The sequence below is a fragment of the Acinonyx jubatus genome, chromosome E2 (assembly GCF_027475565.1).
Source record: "Acinonyx jubatus isolate Ajub_Pintada_27869175 chromosome E2, VMU_Ajub_asm_v1.0, whole genome shotgun sequence".
NCBI classification, from domain to species: Eukaryota; Metazoa; Chordata; class Mammalia; order Carnivora; family Felidae; genus Acinonyx; species Acinonyx jubatus.
This window is the reverse complement of record NC_069396.1, coordinates 4,695,794-4,712,495: the sequence shown is the minus strand read 5'-3', so window position 1 is coordinate 4,712,495 and position 16,702 is coordinate 4,695,794. Positions and strand designations below refer to the sequence as shown.

The 16,702-nt window shown below is 49.1% G+C and overlaps 1 protein-coding gene across 1 annotated transcript in view; it reads right to left on the bottom strand.

Moving 5' to 3' along the window:
* Positions 1-16,702, bottom strand: part of MBTPS1 (membrane bound transcription factor peptidase, site 1) — a 52,373-nt gene that overhangs the window by 33,265 nt on the left and 2,406 nt on the right. The window contains exons 2-6 of the mRNA XM_027076299.2: positions 6,373-6,860; positions 5,410-5,667; positions 1,986-2,177; positions 588-698; positions 92-201 (exon numbers count right to left, since the gene is read on the bottom strand). Coding sequence (XP_026932100.2) covers positions 92-201; positions 588-698; positions 1,986-2,177; positions 5,410-5,667; positions 6,373-6,541 — 840 coding nt within the window. The 5' untranslated portion in view covers positions 6,542-6,860. The remainder of the gene's footprint in view (positions 1-91; positions 202-587; positions 699-1,985; positions 2,178-5,409; positions 5,668-6,372; positions 6,861-16,702) is intronic.

Below are 16,702 nucleotides of genomic sequence, written 5' to 3'. Positions count from 1 at the left end.
TGCTTCTAAATCAGCGTGTGTCCTCCCATGTTTTACTTTCTACGTTTCAGTATCAGCTCCTCAAATTTTGGGAGTCCTCGGAAACACCTACCTGGTTATTGGTAAAGACCCTGAAAATATGAAGTTCTGCATCCGGAGCAAAGCCTTGGCATTCCCGCATGCTGGCTATCACACCTGCCACAAACGTGCCGTGGCCCAGCCCTGGAGGCCAAGAGAACGGTCGTAAAACACAGCTGATCGCATGCGCTGAGATACAACACATCGAGCCGCCAATTCAAACGGGCTCTCTTGCCCCAAGCCCCAGACAGACCGAGCCACGCCACAGCCGCCTCGATTCTGGGCACCCCGCCCCCTCCCAGACGGGCGGGAAGTGCTCCTCCGCCAGACAGCCCTCGCTGCTCACACTCTACCCCGACAGCCCGGGATGGTGAGACGTTTCTGCCCAAAGGCACACGAGCCTGGGTTTGTCTCAGTGGCCGCTGCACCGGCTGTGGGATCAGCACACGGAAAACCGTACCCTTAACCCATAAAACCGAGGGCAGGAGCGAGGGACAAAGACCGGGTCACGCCACGGCATCGCCACCCACCGTCGTCCAGTGTTCGCTCGTTGGTCCAGTTGGTTCTCTCCTTCACGTTTTTGAAGTGGGGGTGCTTCTCGCTCAGCCCAGTGTCAAAAACAGCAACCCTCACGTTAGCGCCTGATTCCAAAACACAAGCAAGCGTGATCGTGTTTGGACAAATCATCTTTTTGGATTTTGTCCATAAAATCTACTCCTCCTGGGGACTCCGAGAGAATGACTTGTCACAGAGGCCCAGAGCCCGCCCTGCGCGAGTCAGGTCAGGCGCTCCAGGGAAACCGGTTGGGCCAAGACGAGGAAAAGGGGATGCTGGGGGGAGGGGGGATACCATTCATCTGCAGCTAACAAGACTCGAGGTTCTCGGGGCGTGTCTGGGGACACCCCTCAACTGTCTCCAGGGCTCAGTCCTCCACAAAGGAGTGGTTTCCCCAGGTCTCCATGCCCTCATCTCCTCAGAGAGGCCACGGAGAGCGAAGGCCACCAACAGGGAACACACACTCAGGAGAGGGGACACTACTCCCAGGCCTTCACGGACGCTGCTCGCTAACGACCTCTGACACGGGGGCTGCCGGAGGCAAGCGGGGACGATCACATTTTAAGGAAAAGCACTATACTGTGCACTTGGCTATACTTCGGACACGGGCCAAAAGCTGTGGGCACGGATGTTGAGACGGATACTGCCAGATCAAGAAATTCCAGAGACTAAGTAAAAAATATAGGACCTTCGTGGTATTTAACAGCTAAGAGACGTCAGGAAGGCGGGGTCTTTCCGGTGTGAGAGCTGCGTTTAGGTATGGGCGTTACGTGGAGCAATCGATCACATGGAGACAACCGACACCTACTGCTTATGTCTGAATGATGCACACGTTATCTCGAAAACCACTTGGCTTAGGGGGACAGAAAATGCTCTTCTGATTAGAGAGAATCTGTTCTGTGAGGAATTCTCATCCTGAAAGGAGAAAACCACGAGGTGACGCTCACTTAATAAAAGGTCAGTCCACCAGGCGTGAGCGTCTAAGTGCCTAGGATATTCTGCAGGGCGGGAGCTGAGGAAATCAAGGGAGACATAAGGGTCTCCAAGGCTGGGGGGACACGGGGAAGGACCCCGAGACCAGCATGACAGATGGGGGCTGGAGAAACTTCTGTCTAGGTCAGGGTACGAGCCCCACAGTAGTTAGGAGAGGAGTTTTCTGCCGTGATCCATCAGTGAGGAAAAGCCACACTGGTTGGGAGTTTTAGTTCCCAGGAGGTGGTCCCCAGTGCCACACGCAGCCTGTACCCCGTGGAGCAAACGGTAGAGAAACGATACAGGAAAGACGGACAGAGCGGCCACAGAGACAGACGCCTGCGCAGCAGAAGGCAGAGGGGGCAGCGGCGGGGGGCAGGCGCGGGGACGGAGGCACCCACCTGTGTAGCCCATCTGCCACAGCACGTCCGCCTGCAGGGTCTGGGCCACCTGGCGCGGGATGGCCCTCAGCAGCCGCCGGCTCGAATGCCTTCCCGTGGCGTGCCAGAACCCGGAGCCCAGGGACAGGCTGGCTCTGCGCAGGGGCCGGGACGACTGCCACTTGCGGCTCCACCGGGTCTCGTTACAAGGCGCTGCGGGGTCAGCGAGAGCCAAGGGGACAGGGGTCAGAAAAGGAGCCGCTCGGCAGCGACCCGGCAGCCAGGAGGGAAAGAGGACGACCGCCCCTGGACGGCCCGGGTGGCGGAGGGGCGGTCTCTCCCTGCGGCTGCACCGACGGGACGTCGGTCTGCGATCCTTATTCTCCCCCAACAGTCCTCTGCCCGAGACTTTCTAACTGACGGAAGGCACAGCGGGGCCGATAAAATAACGTTTAAAGAAATAAAAGTCCATCACGACTAAAACTGGAAAAATAAGATTTGCCTGATTTTTCCTCAGCAACTGGTTCTCATTGAACCAGAAGGTTTAAAACAAACAAACAAAAAAAAAAAAACAAGAAAATGGCCACTGACCACTGACCACTGGTGATGGGTCCCAGCACTGGGCTTCTGGGACAACAACAGACACGCGAGCCCATCAGGCTGGTCTCTGGTCAAACATCAGTAGGACCTTTTCCCAAGTGTATACTGCTCCCGACCCTCAACGTGCCGACCAGAGTGTCCCCAGTGTCCCCTTTCAAACAGCAAAACCAGAAAGGAGTCGGGGGGTTTCTGAAGACGATGAGCTGAGTCGTACCTGGATTTTGCCGGTGGACAGCCGGCTGCACACTTACCAACGCCTGCCAACCTGTGCGCTGAAAACCATGAATTTCACTCTCTGTAAATACTTTGTTGAAGGTGGAAGAAAAAAGCAAAAGAAACACCACAAAAGCCATCCTTACCTTTCAGGACCCCGGTACCATGAAGAAAAATTGCATCTCGAATCAGTTTTCAGAAGAGCACATCCACACTACCACTGAAGTTTTTGTGTTTTTTTCAAACGTTTATTTAAGAGAGAGAGAGAACGTGGGGGGGGGGGGGGGGGAGGAGCAGAGAGAAAGGGAGAGAGAGAATCCCAAGCAGGCTCTGCGCTGTCAGCACAGAGCCCAACGTGGGACACGAGCCCACCAACTGTGAGATGACCTGGGCTGGAATCGAGCTGGGACGCTTAACCGACAGAGCCACCCAGGCGTCCCTCAAGTTCTGTCTCTATAGCAAACGACTCCTTCTTATTCCTGTCTCATCAGGCTCCCCCATGAAAGTGTAGGGAGCCAGAAAAACATATAATCTTGTCAATCCCATTAAGTAATTCTTTGCACAGAGCAATGGAAATTATTCCGCACTCGACGCGCCACGGTGACTCTGCTCTCGGAGCCCACAGCGTGGGGCCACACCGGGGGTGCCGACAGCAGAGCGGTGCCGTCTACACGATGCAGACCAGACCCCCACCTAGGCAATGAGCTCGGCTCCGGGCTTCCCTGTGGAAGAGCAATTTATTAGGGGAACCGGACAGTACTGGAAGGAAAGCAGTTAAAAGGGTGAGTGCACTTGAACCCGCATCACTGCAGGGACCGCTGACGGATCTGGGGAGGAGAATCTGCCAAAGGCAGCCCCGTGGACTCTTCGCAGTATAAGCACTGCCGTGTGGGAAACAGGATAGCTCTATCTTACAGCCAGGGACAGAGCCAGGGATGGGATCCAGGGTGGGACACGTTCCAGCCAAAATAAAGCAGAGCCTCTGAACAACAGAGCCAGAGAAATAAGCAGCATTTCATGTCTATTTACATCCTGCACATGCTGCTAAGCTCTCACACGTGCACGATTTTCCTTCATTTCTGTGAGAACCCTAGGAGACAGGGGGCCTTTCTTCCGTCTGCTGGACGAGAAGAGTGGAAGCTGAAAGGAAAGGTGCTACCCACACAAGGCAGCAGATGACGACAGGACCGGCCCGTGAGGTGCGTGGTTCCCGCTCGCGCTGGCAAGTGCCACACCTGACGACCAGGGCGGAGGGCGCACGGAAGGGAACCCGACCCTGAGATTCTAGGACTGCTATGCTTAAATTAGAAATTTCCACATTTCTTGAAACGTTCTGGAGCTGTCTACGCTAAAAAGGTACAATGCACGTATCTGGCTAACTGTACGAGGTTTGCTTTGTTTTTATCTTCCTGAATTGTTTTGAGGTTTTAAAGAGAAAAGGCATTACAAAACATCTGGACCGGTACAAAGAGCTCGAGGAAGTGAGACCCCCGAACTATGCAGCCGCCCTGAGAGCCGGCTTGTCCCGCTACGTGCACATGAGCTTGGCTCCCCCAACGCCTGGTGCTGTTTCTAAACCTCAGTGGCTCTCGGGCCTAGCACCTGACGGACAAAGGGAGAAAAGCAAAATTTTATTTCCTTCCTTCCCATGAAAGAAATGACAGTAAATGATACCGGAACTCACGATTTGTTACCCTAGTTTATAACAAATGGGAAAAAAAACTTTTCTTTGGTAATAAGTAAGCTCTGGAAAACACTATGTAATAAATAAGCAATTCAGCATTGAAGAACAAACTCTATCTTGACAAGCCCAAGTTACCGACAAAGGGGAAGGAGTAAGCCCTCGAGCTGAAAGGACAATCATCAAACTGCTGCTGTCCTCACACCCGCAGAGCTGAGGGCTCAAAGGAGGGCCAGCTAACCTGGGCAAGGTCAGGAGGTGCTCAGAAAAACAAAGTGAAACCCAGAGAAAGGATGTTTTACAAGATTCCTTAAAAACAAACACACAAGGGTGCCTGGGTGGCTCAGCTGGTTAAGCATCTGACTCTTGATTTCGGCTCAGGTCACAGCCTTGCGGTTTGTGAGTTCAAGCTCCGTATCGGGCTCTGCGCTAACAGTGCGGATCCTGCGTGGGATTCTCTCTCCCTCTCTCTACGCCCATCCCTGCCTCTCAAACCAACCAACCAAAAAAAACCCAACTTAAAAAAACCCCACACCGACAGAAGCACATGACAACCCAAGAGGAGAGTCAAAGACACCGTCTCCCACTTCAGGACGGAGGGACGCAGGGCCTCAGGTCTGCAGGTGCCGAGGGGCGCCGGGTGAAAATCCCTTCCAGCAGCAGTAAGGACCACTATAGTCCTCTGCTGAAAACTGGCAGATTTCTTCCCACCAGAACAGCATGAAGCCTGTTTTTCGTTTTTTAAATTCCTGGCAAGAAGACATTCACAACTGACGAAACTAGATGAAGGGACTCGGGTATCGAACCATTTCTCCGCTATTCTGCCAGTGTGGAACGGTGCACGGGAAGGTCAGGGGCAGGGTGGTGGGGCGCATTACCTGTGAAAATGCACGTTCTCTCTCTGAACCCACGTGAGGCAGAAACCGACAGAGACGAGGTCATAATACTCACAGTCCGCGTACTTGAGCGAACGAAAGACTTTCCGCTGGGGTGTCACCCGTTTGATGTTGGGATGATCTTCAAGGGTTAGCAGCCCTGCTTTCTGTTTTTCTTTTATCTGAATCACCTCAAAATCACTAGGGTAGTCACTGGATGGGTTGTTTCGAGGAATGATTCTCCAGTTGTCTATTTCACTGCTCTTCAGGGCACTTGAAATAAAAGAATTTCTAGCTTTGGCTGTGAAGTATCCATTGAAAGCCACAATATATTCTGAAATCAAGGACCACAAATAAAAATGAGAATTTACGGCCATGTATTACAATGGAAGATTGTAGCTAGGCTACCATTTCTCAGGTAAAAGAAAACTTTACAGATCCCAAAACCTACGGTACGAGCAAGACTGACAGCCTGGTTTAAATGCCCTGGATGGCAGCTTCCGGAGCCCTGAGTTAAAACGATCTGTACGAATCCCCTGACATCACACAAAATTGGATACCTGTGCTATTTTTCAAAAAGCAAATATTAACCCAAGTTCAAACATGTGGCAAAGAGATGCGTGTAAGTTTTTGGAATGCAAAAAAGGGATTCAGAGATAAAGGTTCAGTTTTATTTTACTGAAACAGTAACAAAATTTCAAGTGGATTCTAGCAGACTACTGGTTTGTTCACATCTGGCCTCCCCACACAAGCAGTCAGCACCTCCCAACTCCCCACCCTCAGCAGCTACAACGGCATCTGTTCCCAAGAATCAGGTTTTAGGGAGCTAATTCCGAACGCCAATCTCCTTGCCTCGCAGAAACTACCTATACTGGGAAAGCAAATTTCAGTAGCGCGAACATCCAAGCGCTGTGAGCTCACCTCATTTAAAATTACTGTGGAAAAGAGGGAAAGGTCTTTTTTGACAAAAGCCAATGTTTGAAATTAAGTTTAAAAAAAACGGGGGGGGGGGGAGGGCTAACATTTAAAACCTCATTACCATATTCCACGACCGTTGAGGAGAATTCCACCTTCAAAGTCAGGTGGGAACAGCCAGGGCACGGGGCCTTTTCAGAAGCCTTCTTCTCCAGTCTGTCACCCAGATGTCTCTTCCCACAGAGCAAAACCACTAGCAGAAGCAGCCAGATGTTGACAAGCTTCATGGTCATAAGTGAATATGGTCATAAAACCTCATATACTCAAATCGCACTTTTTTCTTCCTGGATTATTAGTCAATTTTTGTCTCGGCGAAGAGCCGAAACATCATTGATCGGCCGTTTTACAGTCTTGTCCGACGTAAATAAAAGTTAAATTTCATGGCCTTTTGTGGTTTGGCCTGAAAAGAGGCTTTCATTTCTTTCTTCGTTTCTTCTCCATCTTGGGCCTCAGGCGCCTCTCACTGCGGCCCAGACAAGTGAGTCCTACACGCCATCTGCAGCACAGAACCACAGTCGAGCGGGCGGCGGTCACTCGGGGCGCCCTGGCGGCCTGCAAAACACAGCGAGCCGGGCGGGGGCCAGGGCCCAAAGATGCCCAGTGAGGACGCGAGACAGATGTGCACGGGCGCGCGACACCTTACCGTTTCTTTCTTTAGTTACTGCTCACTTCTTCCCGGGGAAAAGGAGATTGAAGACGGCGTCAAAGATAAGAAAGGACACGGAGAAGAAGGGGCATGGCGGGCAAGGCCAGGAACACTGCCCACCCTCGCGGCCAGATGGGAGGAGGGACCCCACTCCTGCCGCAGACCATCCTCCTCACTCGCGGCCCGTCCTCCCCAGGCTCCTCCCCAAGCCCCTACATTTCTCCAACTCTTCAGGCAGGAGCGTGGTATACAGCCTAACCTTCTACTGTAAAGTAACACCTAAGAACAAAATACGAGTCAAACACTTGCCACTGTCTTTTAAAAAACTATGCTGCAAAGTTACTTAAATGACATCTTTCTTCTGCCAAGTCTATGAAGAGAACACAGAAGGGTTTCCACAGTCACTAAATTTATTTTACATGAAGCCTCACCTTGAAGAAATCTAAGCTACTAAATAGGTTATAAAACCAGATCACCTCTTTACTGGAAAATGATACAGGAGGACAGCTTGTGGGAGAAAGTGCTGCCAGAGAAAAGTGTCATCGGAGTGTTAAATTTCACGCAGGCACAGATCCCTTCCCAATACCTGAATGGCAGGAGAAATGATCATTCTTCACAACGAAATATGGAGCAGCAGTAAAACACACACACACACACACACACACACACACACACACACACAGCGATAGCATGCCCAGAAAAATCCCACTGAGTTTTCACTGATCCCACCAGAAACATAAATAATCCAGCAAGGGGAACACAAATCAACGAAATAAGACAGGCCTCACACTGCTACCTGTTTCTAAACACATACACACACACACTTAGGACCAGGAGTCAGCCCCCTTTAAAGAGAGGTACCAAATTATTAAAACCCATTCCTCAGGCAGAAATCTGGTGTTTTAGAGCAACAAGGACTTTGTGGTTTCTGGAACTATTTGTATGTGCATCTATACACAGGAAAATACTCATAAAGCTAGAGTATCTAAAGAAGTTTGGAAAGTTTAATATTTAGGATTTCACTGCTGTCACAACACACGATCCTGAAAAGCAGGCCTTCTCTGGCCCTGGAGACTATGGCTGGTTGAACAGAGCTCGTCAGATGGAAATGAAATTTTATAAGTTATTTCCATATCAACACGAAGAACAACAATGTGAATGCCAACCACAAGAAAAAAGAAATTAAAACCAAAGATCAGAACAGAAAGACCAAAGGAAAGCAACAGGGGACACCAAATAAGCCACAATACACTTGGGAGTGAGCCCCAATTTTTATTTACACTTGACACTTGCAGTGATGAGATATCACAGAATACAATTAAATGAAGCATATACCTCCCTTTATTACAGTATTACTGGTCAAAGAAGACAGAGCTCATCACTGGTACTAAGAGTTTTCATGTTATATTAAATGAACTTATAGTGGAAAAGATTTAAATAGGTCTCTCATTCAATTAAGGCAAGTTTAAAAAAAAAAAAAACAAAAGAAATCCCTTCACGTCTCCTGCCTCGAGCCAAACAATCTAAGACGTATTTGGACTACACATTACAAATATTAGCAAGCGATACCAGTGAGCAAACCTTAGACCTAACTGTGCCAGAGCCACTTTAATTAAACCTGATCCAAAATAATTCGACCACAGGTACAGACAGCGACCTCATACCATCTAGCCCACATCGAAGAGATGGCTGATGTTCTTGTACAAGTGAGGCAGGCGACTGACTTTAAAAGACAGAGAAATGGGAAGAAAAGGTTAAAGGGGTTTTAAACTTTAAAAACGCCTAAGGTAATAGGCTCTCCCAAACAGAAAAATTAAACTTTTTAGGTTCTGGAAAATGGGACACCGCAGTATCCCTAAGCTGTTCTGCCTATGTTTGCCCAGGACACCATACAATTTCGTATCGTGCTCTCCAAGTGTCCGGTGTGGCCCCGCAGGGAGGCTAGAGATGAACACCAAGGGCTAAGCAAAGTGCGGGCCACCACCGCAGGAGCATGCACGCGTGGGGCCACGACACCGCACCGAGAGTCATTCTGGGTCTGACGGGAGGCCTCTGCTGATGAGGTGGAGGGCAGCGGGCTCTGGCAGAGCCGGGGCTGGTAGGGCTGGAAGTCATGCAAACGGGAGGGGAGCGAGGCAGCCGGAACAAGCTACTATGTCACAGACCGGGAGCACACGGGGCGTGCCGAGCACCCGCAAGTTCCCCGCACGGGAGGGAGGCTCCGCGACACCAACCTGGAGACTCAAGGCCGGCGGGGAGCGGGCCCCGCCAGCAGGCGCGGGCCCGGAGCAGACCGTGCAGCAGGCATCGGGAGGAAGGCGTGCGGAGGGAGAACGGAGCCCCGCGGGGCTGCCGGGCGGCTCGGCTCAGCGGTCCGACTCCCACACCGCACACAGCCGGGCTCCACACACGAGCGGGTGGCAGGACCAGGGCAGCAAACAAAACCCAACGGAAACCCCGACCTCAGGGCACTGACCCAGCGCGCGTGTGCTTGTGTGTGTGTGTGTGTGTGTGTGTAAGTGTGGGGGGGATACACAAGTAACACATGTGGTATCTAGCCAGTGACATCCACCTCTATTGTGAGAAGAGGAAAAAAGGGTGAAGGGGAACATGACGGTGGGGATGGGAGCGCCGTGCCAGTCTCGCCAGTCTCGCCAGTCTGGGAAGGGGGCTCTGAGGAAGCTGGGGGCCAGGGGGGCGGAGCCCTGCAGGCAGTGGGGAAGCCAAGTGCAGAAGGCCTGGTTTGTGTGAGGAAAGCCCAGAGGCCAGAGTGGCGGGGGGGGGGGGGGGGGGGGGGGGGGGAGGGTCAGGAGAGGGGGCGGGACAGGTGACAGAAGGGGAGGCAGACAGGGAGGGCCTCGTGGCCAAAGGGAGGGAAGGCAGGATGTGACCAGAGGCTCCGGGCAGGGCAGGAGAGGCGAGGACGTGGAGCAGGTTACAGACGTAGAGGTGGTGAGGCGGTCTGCTGACCACCAGATGTGGGGGGCGCGCACGAAAGGAGCCAAGGAGAAACGGAGACCTTTCGGCCAAACACAGACGGCATCTGCCCCTGACCGAGACGAAGGACGCGCAGGAAAAGCTGGCGGGGGCACGAGCGGGGGCAGAGCTCTGAACTTGTGAAAATTAGGGTGAGCACTAGCAGTGGGGAAGCATGGCTAAGGGCAGAAGGGAAGAGGGAGGTCTAACACCCTAGGGGCGCCTGGTTGGGGGGGGGGGGGCAGGTTAAACGTCCGCCTCCTGATTTCAGCTCAGGTCATGAACTTGCGTTCATGGGTTCGAGCTCCGGACTGGGCTCTGTGCTGACAGCATTAGGTCTGCTCGAGGTTCTCTCTACCCCCTCTCTTTGCCCCTAACCTGTTCGCTCTCTCTCAAATAAACAAACATTTAAAAATAAATAAAAACAAAAATCCACCAAAATCTGTGAAAAAGAATTTCCATGATGAAGGATAGTCAAATGAGAAGAGACTGCTGGTTTAACAATTTAAAGGTCACTGATTCCTTCCACAAAAGGGCCACACTAGTGAACAGCAGCCTGCTCCAGCCTCCAAACCCACCGGTGGCTGGAAGGAAGACACCCTCACATAGAAAAATCCCATGTAGATAATGGTAGGGTTGGAAATGATGGCAGGAGACCCCTCCCAGTTTTGTTTGGATATGGCTGACTTGCTTCTATTCTTTGAAGGTTGTTTGTTTATTTTGAGAGAGGTCAAGAGAGTGAGTAGGGGAGGGAAGAGAGAATCCCAAGCAGGCTCCACACTGACAGCACTGGGCCCAAGGTAGGGCTTGAACGCACCAACCATTGAGATCATGACCTGAGCCGAAACCGAGAGTCGGACACTGAACTGACTGAGCCACCCAGGCACCTCTAATGGCTAGGTGCTAAGAAAACACTCCTTTGAAAGACCGATGGCCCATAAAAATTATGACACTGACACTGAAGTTTATGGTTTCCCAACCCTAGAATAAGAAGGCTTCAAAATATAAGTTTCCTTGGAGGAAAACAAAAATGCCACTGGGGGTACAGAGGCTGTTGAACAATGGCATGGGGCATTGGGCCCTTGCCTCTTCGTGTTAAAGATACCGGTCCCCAAGGACTGCTCCACTAGGCCTTCGAAGGCACAGACTGCACCTTCCTCGTCTAAAACGTCTAGTCACCTGCGTCTACAATGGATCCCCCACCTCCACCCCCCGCCTCTCACTACAGAGCGCAAACCTGGTGAGCATTTTCCCCAAGACAGGCTCACCATCTAGCGGCAAGCAGGTAAGTAGCAGTAAGCACAGAGCATGTAAATACAGACACAGACTATACACACACGAAAAGCAACCTGTGTTTTTAAGTTTACGAGTGTGCAGGAGAAGGGCAGAGCGGGAGAGAGAATCCCAAAGCAGGGCTCAAACCCACGAACCGTGAGATCGGGACCTGAGCCAAAAGCAACAGACACTTTACTGACTGAGCCACCCAGGTGCTCAAGAAGAAACTAACAAGACTTCTGTCTTTGCTTTTCTCCTTCCCCTGTTGCATAACTGAGTTGAGGGCAAGAAGGTAGGTGCTGGTGGGAGAGCCATGGTGGCCTGGTGTGGGCTGATGGAGTCTTGAGAGGGCGAGAAAGGCGTGTGGCAGACAGGCAGCTGGGGAGGAGAGTAGGAGCCTGAGAGGGGTGATGGCAGTGAAAGAGAAAACTGATGAGTTCAAATAAATACTCACAGATAACGGGAAGGAAGCAGCTTTCTTACTGCAGAGAAGGAAGTCACCGGTAGGAAAAAAGAAAACCTGCAAGATCCACGCAGGATCAGAATGAAGTAGGGAAGTACTGGGGTGAACTCGAGGTTCTCGATACACAGATAGATGTGGAAACAAATACGTACGTGTGTGTACATATATACATACGAACATGCGCATGTACATTTCCTAGCTCCGCCTACTGCAAGGACACGGAAGCAGTGATACCCCAACAAGAGGAGCCCATCTAGTGCCCAGAACTGGTTTTCTAAAGGCCATTCTGTGCTACAAGAGACCAGGCTCCTTGGAGACAAGCTAGTTCCAGACTGGGCAGGTGAGTCCAGACCATCTCGTGCCACAAAGTGAGAAAGCACTCAAAGAATAATGGGAGTGTGAGGAACACAGAGGCCGGCATGGGACAATCTGCACGTCAAAATAAATAATGAAAATAACAGATCCTAACTCACTGAATAAAACACAAAAGTCCATGATGACATTTATAAATAAACTGAAAGTTGGAGGAACGAGACATCTACATAGTCCCAGAACGCCTGCCGACAAAAATCCTCATTTCCAAAGGGAAAAGGGGTAACTCTACAGAAGACCAGCTTCACCAAGTGAACCAGCGGTGGGACAAATGGAACCACATCCACACACTGCAAGAGGCTGGCATCACTCGTGGGGTTCCGGCCAAAGATGCACACCCCGAATCAGTTCAGGAGGAAACATGAGAATCCAAATCAAGGGGCACTCTTCAAAATGTACTGGCCTGGAATTTTCAAAATTACCAAGGAGATGAAAGCCAAGGAATGGCAGAGACGCGGCTGCGGATGGAAGGGGACTCGAGAGACATGACCGGTAAGTGAACTCGAGGTTCTCCACTGGGTCCCTCTGCTGTGAAGACATTACTGAACAACTGGCAAACCCGAACGGGGCCTGCCTGAAAACAGATAGCAGGAGTGTAGCAAGACTAATTTCCTGATTTTGAAGGCTGTGCTCTGATTATGTAAGAAGGACTTTGCTTGCAGGAAATGCCCCATGAAGTATCAAAGGATAATGGGTATCAGGTCTGCAACTCACTTTCAAATAGTTCACAGACCAAAAAAAAAAAAAAAGTTTTGTGCTGTTGTTGGAACCTTTCTAGTACGTTGAAACTGTTTCCAAAGTATGCAAAAAGAAGAAAAAAAAGTTTCATATTTAGCCTCAGCTTCTAGGAATGAATAAGAAGGACGGGAGTATTAACTTTTTAAAAGGGGGAAGGAATTTTAGTCTCTTTTATTACAGTCTGCTGCCCACCATGTGCATAATCAGACTATATACCACGTTAAACAGACTCACATGCATCAACTGCTATACAGAATGATGTTCTCGCATCCCAACAGATTTGACTGAGCTAATCAAAGTGAAATTCAAACTATTTCTCATTCTAATGAATTGACAGAGCCCCTGAAAAGATTCAGGGTAATTTGTTAAAACTGATACCAGTGTTTACATAATTTACATTATAACCACCAAGTTAACTTTTTGAAAACCAAAGCACAATTGCCGGGGAATATCCTGTTAGTTTCAGGTGTCCATCACAGCGACTTGATATTTTTCCACATCGGAAATGATCCCCATAAGCCTACCTACCACCCGTCACCATATGAAGTGATTCCCAGGCAGGCTGCCCCTTTTGCATCCCCCGACGAGTTATAAGTTAGTCCCCTTTCCCTATTTCATCTGCCCCCTCCAACCCTTTCCCACTATGGTAACCAACACAGAGAGAGACAAATGTAGTCTGTCTCTATGTGTCTTGCATGTCTGTAAAAATCAAGTAACATTTTGAGGACATAAATTGAGACAGGCAGTATAAAACAGATCATGTTTAAGAATTCAACCCAATAAAATGAGGACTCTCATGTGTTGCTGGTGAATATAAGAAAACTCCTGTTAACCTCTTAGAACTGTAATTTACCAACATGTATTAAAAGTCTTAAAAATGGAAGCAAAAACCTCTAACAAACCCAGTGACACAACAAACACTACCACATACCAAGCACTTATCAGGAGGCAGGTGCTACTCTAGGCAATCTGCATGTATTAACTCATTTCATCTTAACAACCTGTTACTGACCACCCCCACCCCCACCCACGGCTCATCACCCCGCTGGGTGCCACACAGCTGTGACTGGGAAAGCTGGGCTGGGAACTTGTGTGTTGGGCATGGAGGCCATACCTGTAAGTGGTAGGTTACCCAGCTTTTCTAAAATCTCCCCTAGAAATTCATTCCATAGAAGTGTGAATCTGAAAGCATACAATGATTTATACCCAAAGATTATAACCGGGAAAAATTAAAGACCATCTAAAGGTGCAACAGACTAGCTAATTAATTAACTAACCAATACTATGGAATGCTGTGTAGCAATTTCAGATTATATTCCTCTGGAAGGCTGGATAATGGTTCCCCAAAGATACCTACATCCTCCTCCCCAGAGCCTGTACATGTTACTTTATACGGCCACAGGGATCTTGCAGGTGTGATTAAACTAAGGCTCTCGAGATGGGGAGAGTACCCTGGATTATGGCAGGCCCACGGGGCTACTCCTCCACCAAGTAGCAGATGAGATATTGGAAGCTGAGGCTGAGATAATCAGGGGACGGGGGCCAGGAGCCAAGGAACGCAGGTGCCCCTGGAAACCCAAAAGGGAAGGAAACAATCTTGCCCAGAGCCTCCAGAAGGAACGAAGCCCCGGTGACGCCCTGATGTCAGCCCAGGGAGACTGATTTTGGACTGCTGACCTCCAGAACCGTGAAAGAAGAAATATGTGTGGTTTTAAACCACTAAGTTTGTAGAAATTTGTTAGAGCAGCCATAGGTCTTGGAAAGATTTCTCAAAGAATATGGGGAAACGTTCGTGCAAATATTAAGTGAAACAGTTCACGGACAGGGTGATCCAAATCTTGACTTTTAAATAATGTATCTATATGCATAGGAAAAAAAGAATATGAAAACGTGTCTACCCAGTCGGTTAACAGTGGTTCGTTCTACCCTTCAACGGTATCATTACAGGGAGCTATTTTCTCAATTCTATTTATTTACATTTTTACAAAGAGTATGTGTTACGCTTTCATCATTAAACTATCGACTGAAATACTTCAATAAGCCGTCTAAAGTCAGTTTTATGGAAAAACAAATTTTCTGGCAAGACCGTGGCCGAAAGATTCAAAATAAATTAAAGATTGTGGTTTTCTTTAATAAATTGAAACATTTTATTTATTTTTAAGGACATAATCTCTATGCCCAACCCATGATCCTGAGATCAAGTCACACACTCCATCAAGTGAGCCAGCCAGGAACCCCAAAGATTTAGTTTTATTTTTACAGACAGCAGAGCTTAAAAGGGACAGATTTCCTAGAAACCGTGTTAAAAAAATCCGTCTGTGTCTACCTCCCAGCTTCAGGCCAAGCTTTTCACTCATTCATTCTGAACAGGCTTATCATGGGCAGTATCACCTACTCACTGGGCCTAGTTAGGGCTGTTACTGGACCCATGGCTTCCTGGATTTACTTTCTAGGAATACTTCCCATACAAGGCTACGGCCTAAAAGATGGTATCTGCATAGTGATGGATTTTCCAGAATTGTATGCCTCTAACACAAGCGTAATCAAAAAACATTTGACATCAAATACTAAGTGGAAAATTAACAGTTCAAATCACGTATGCCAGGAACAACATTTAAGGAGATTTGCGTGAAAAACGAGTCAAAATAGACAAAATGTATTACCCAGGCAAACAACTGGTCTGACCAGCTCTGAGGTTCTTCTACTTTGCATTAGAAAAGAATGTCACCAAGATTACAATCGTGGTTATAAGCTAAAGCATATCTGAAATCATTTCTTTGCAAGTAAGAACGCAATTCAGGAGGCAGGAAAACTACCTACTTGTATCCCCCGATGGTCCTCTGATTATGCAGATACACCAGCTTTTTAATGAGCCTTTACTGAAATAGCTCTAGAGAAAACTGAACTGTGTTTAGGCCACGAAAGGGTAGCATTCAGTTCAATTAAACCCTGCCCATAAAAGTACCACTTTCGTAACTAATTGCGTACTTGGCTGTGCTGCCATTGTTTAATAGGCTCACATTTAAGCAATGCCAAACCACACTATCTTGAAATAAAGGTGTATTCTTCAGCCTGACTGAACCATTCCTTCTGGCACATTCTGTCCATTAGCACGCTTTGTTAAGGGGAGAAAACAAATAATTCAGCCCGAAGAGTCAACAGCACCAGAGTGAAGAGGCCCAGGTCTACACTGCCCTTTACTGCCTATTCCTTCACAGGTGCTGTGCCCGTCTCCTTACTCTCTTTCCCCTTCGGTCATTCACTATTGGCTGGCTGCATGAGGCACCTCTGAACTTAGTACTCTCACGTTACTTGAAGCTCATTTCCTTAAGCAAAGACCTCCTCAAGATAGTTAACAGATCTCCGCAGCACGTCATTAGGTCACAGGGAAGGGAAACTTGACCCGTCTCCTTTTACCACCTCCTGGCCTGTCTTAGGCAAGATGCTGAAAGAGACCAAAGTGCCTGGCACCCTCCCAAATACCAAATGCAAAGTCTAGCCTCCCATCTTGTTTTTTTTTTTTTTTTTAATGTTTATTTATTTTTGAAGGAGAGAGAGACAGCATGAGCCAGTAAGGGGCAGGGAGAGAGGGAGACACAGAATCCGAAGCAGGCTCCAGGCTCCCAGCTGTCAGCACAGAGCCCAACGCGGGGCCTCAACTCATGAACCATGAGATCGTGACCTAAGCCGAAGTCGGATGCTTCACCGACTGAGCCACCCAGGTGCCCCTAGCCTCCCATCCCTAATATTTCAAGTCACCAAGGATTGGGAGTTGTCAAACTTTCCCAATAGAATAGAAAGTAATATCTCCACTCTCTCCTAGTGCAAAGAGGCAGTCGTGAACCTCCCGCTAAAATCCCTGCTTAGGACGCTAATGGAAACCAGGTGCAGTATACCCAAACTTTCACCCTTCCTAGCTTTCAC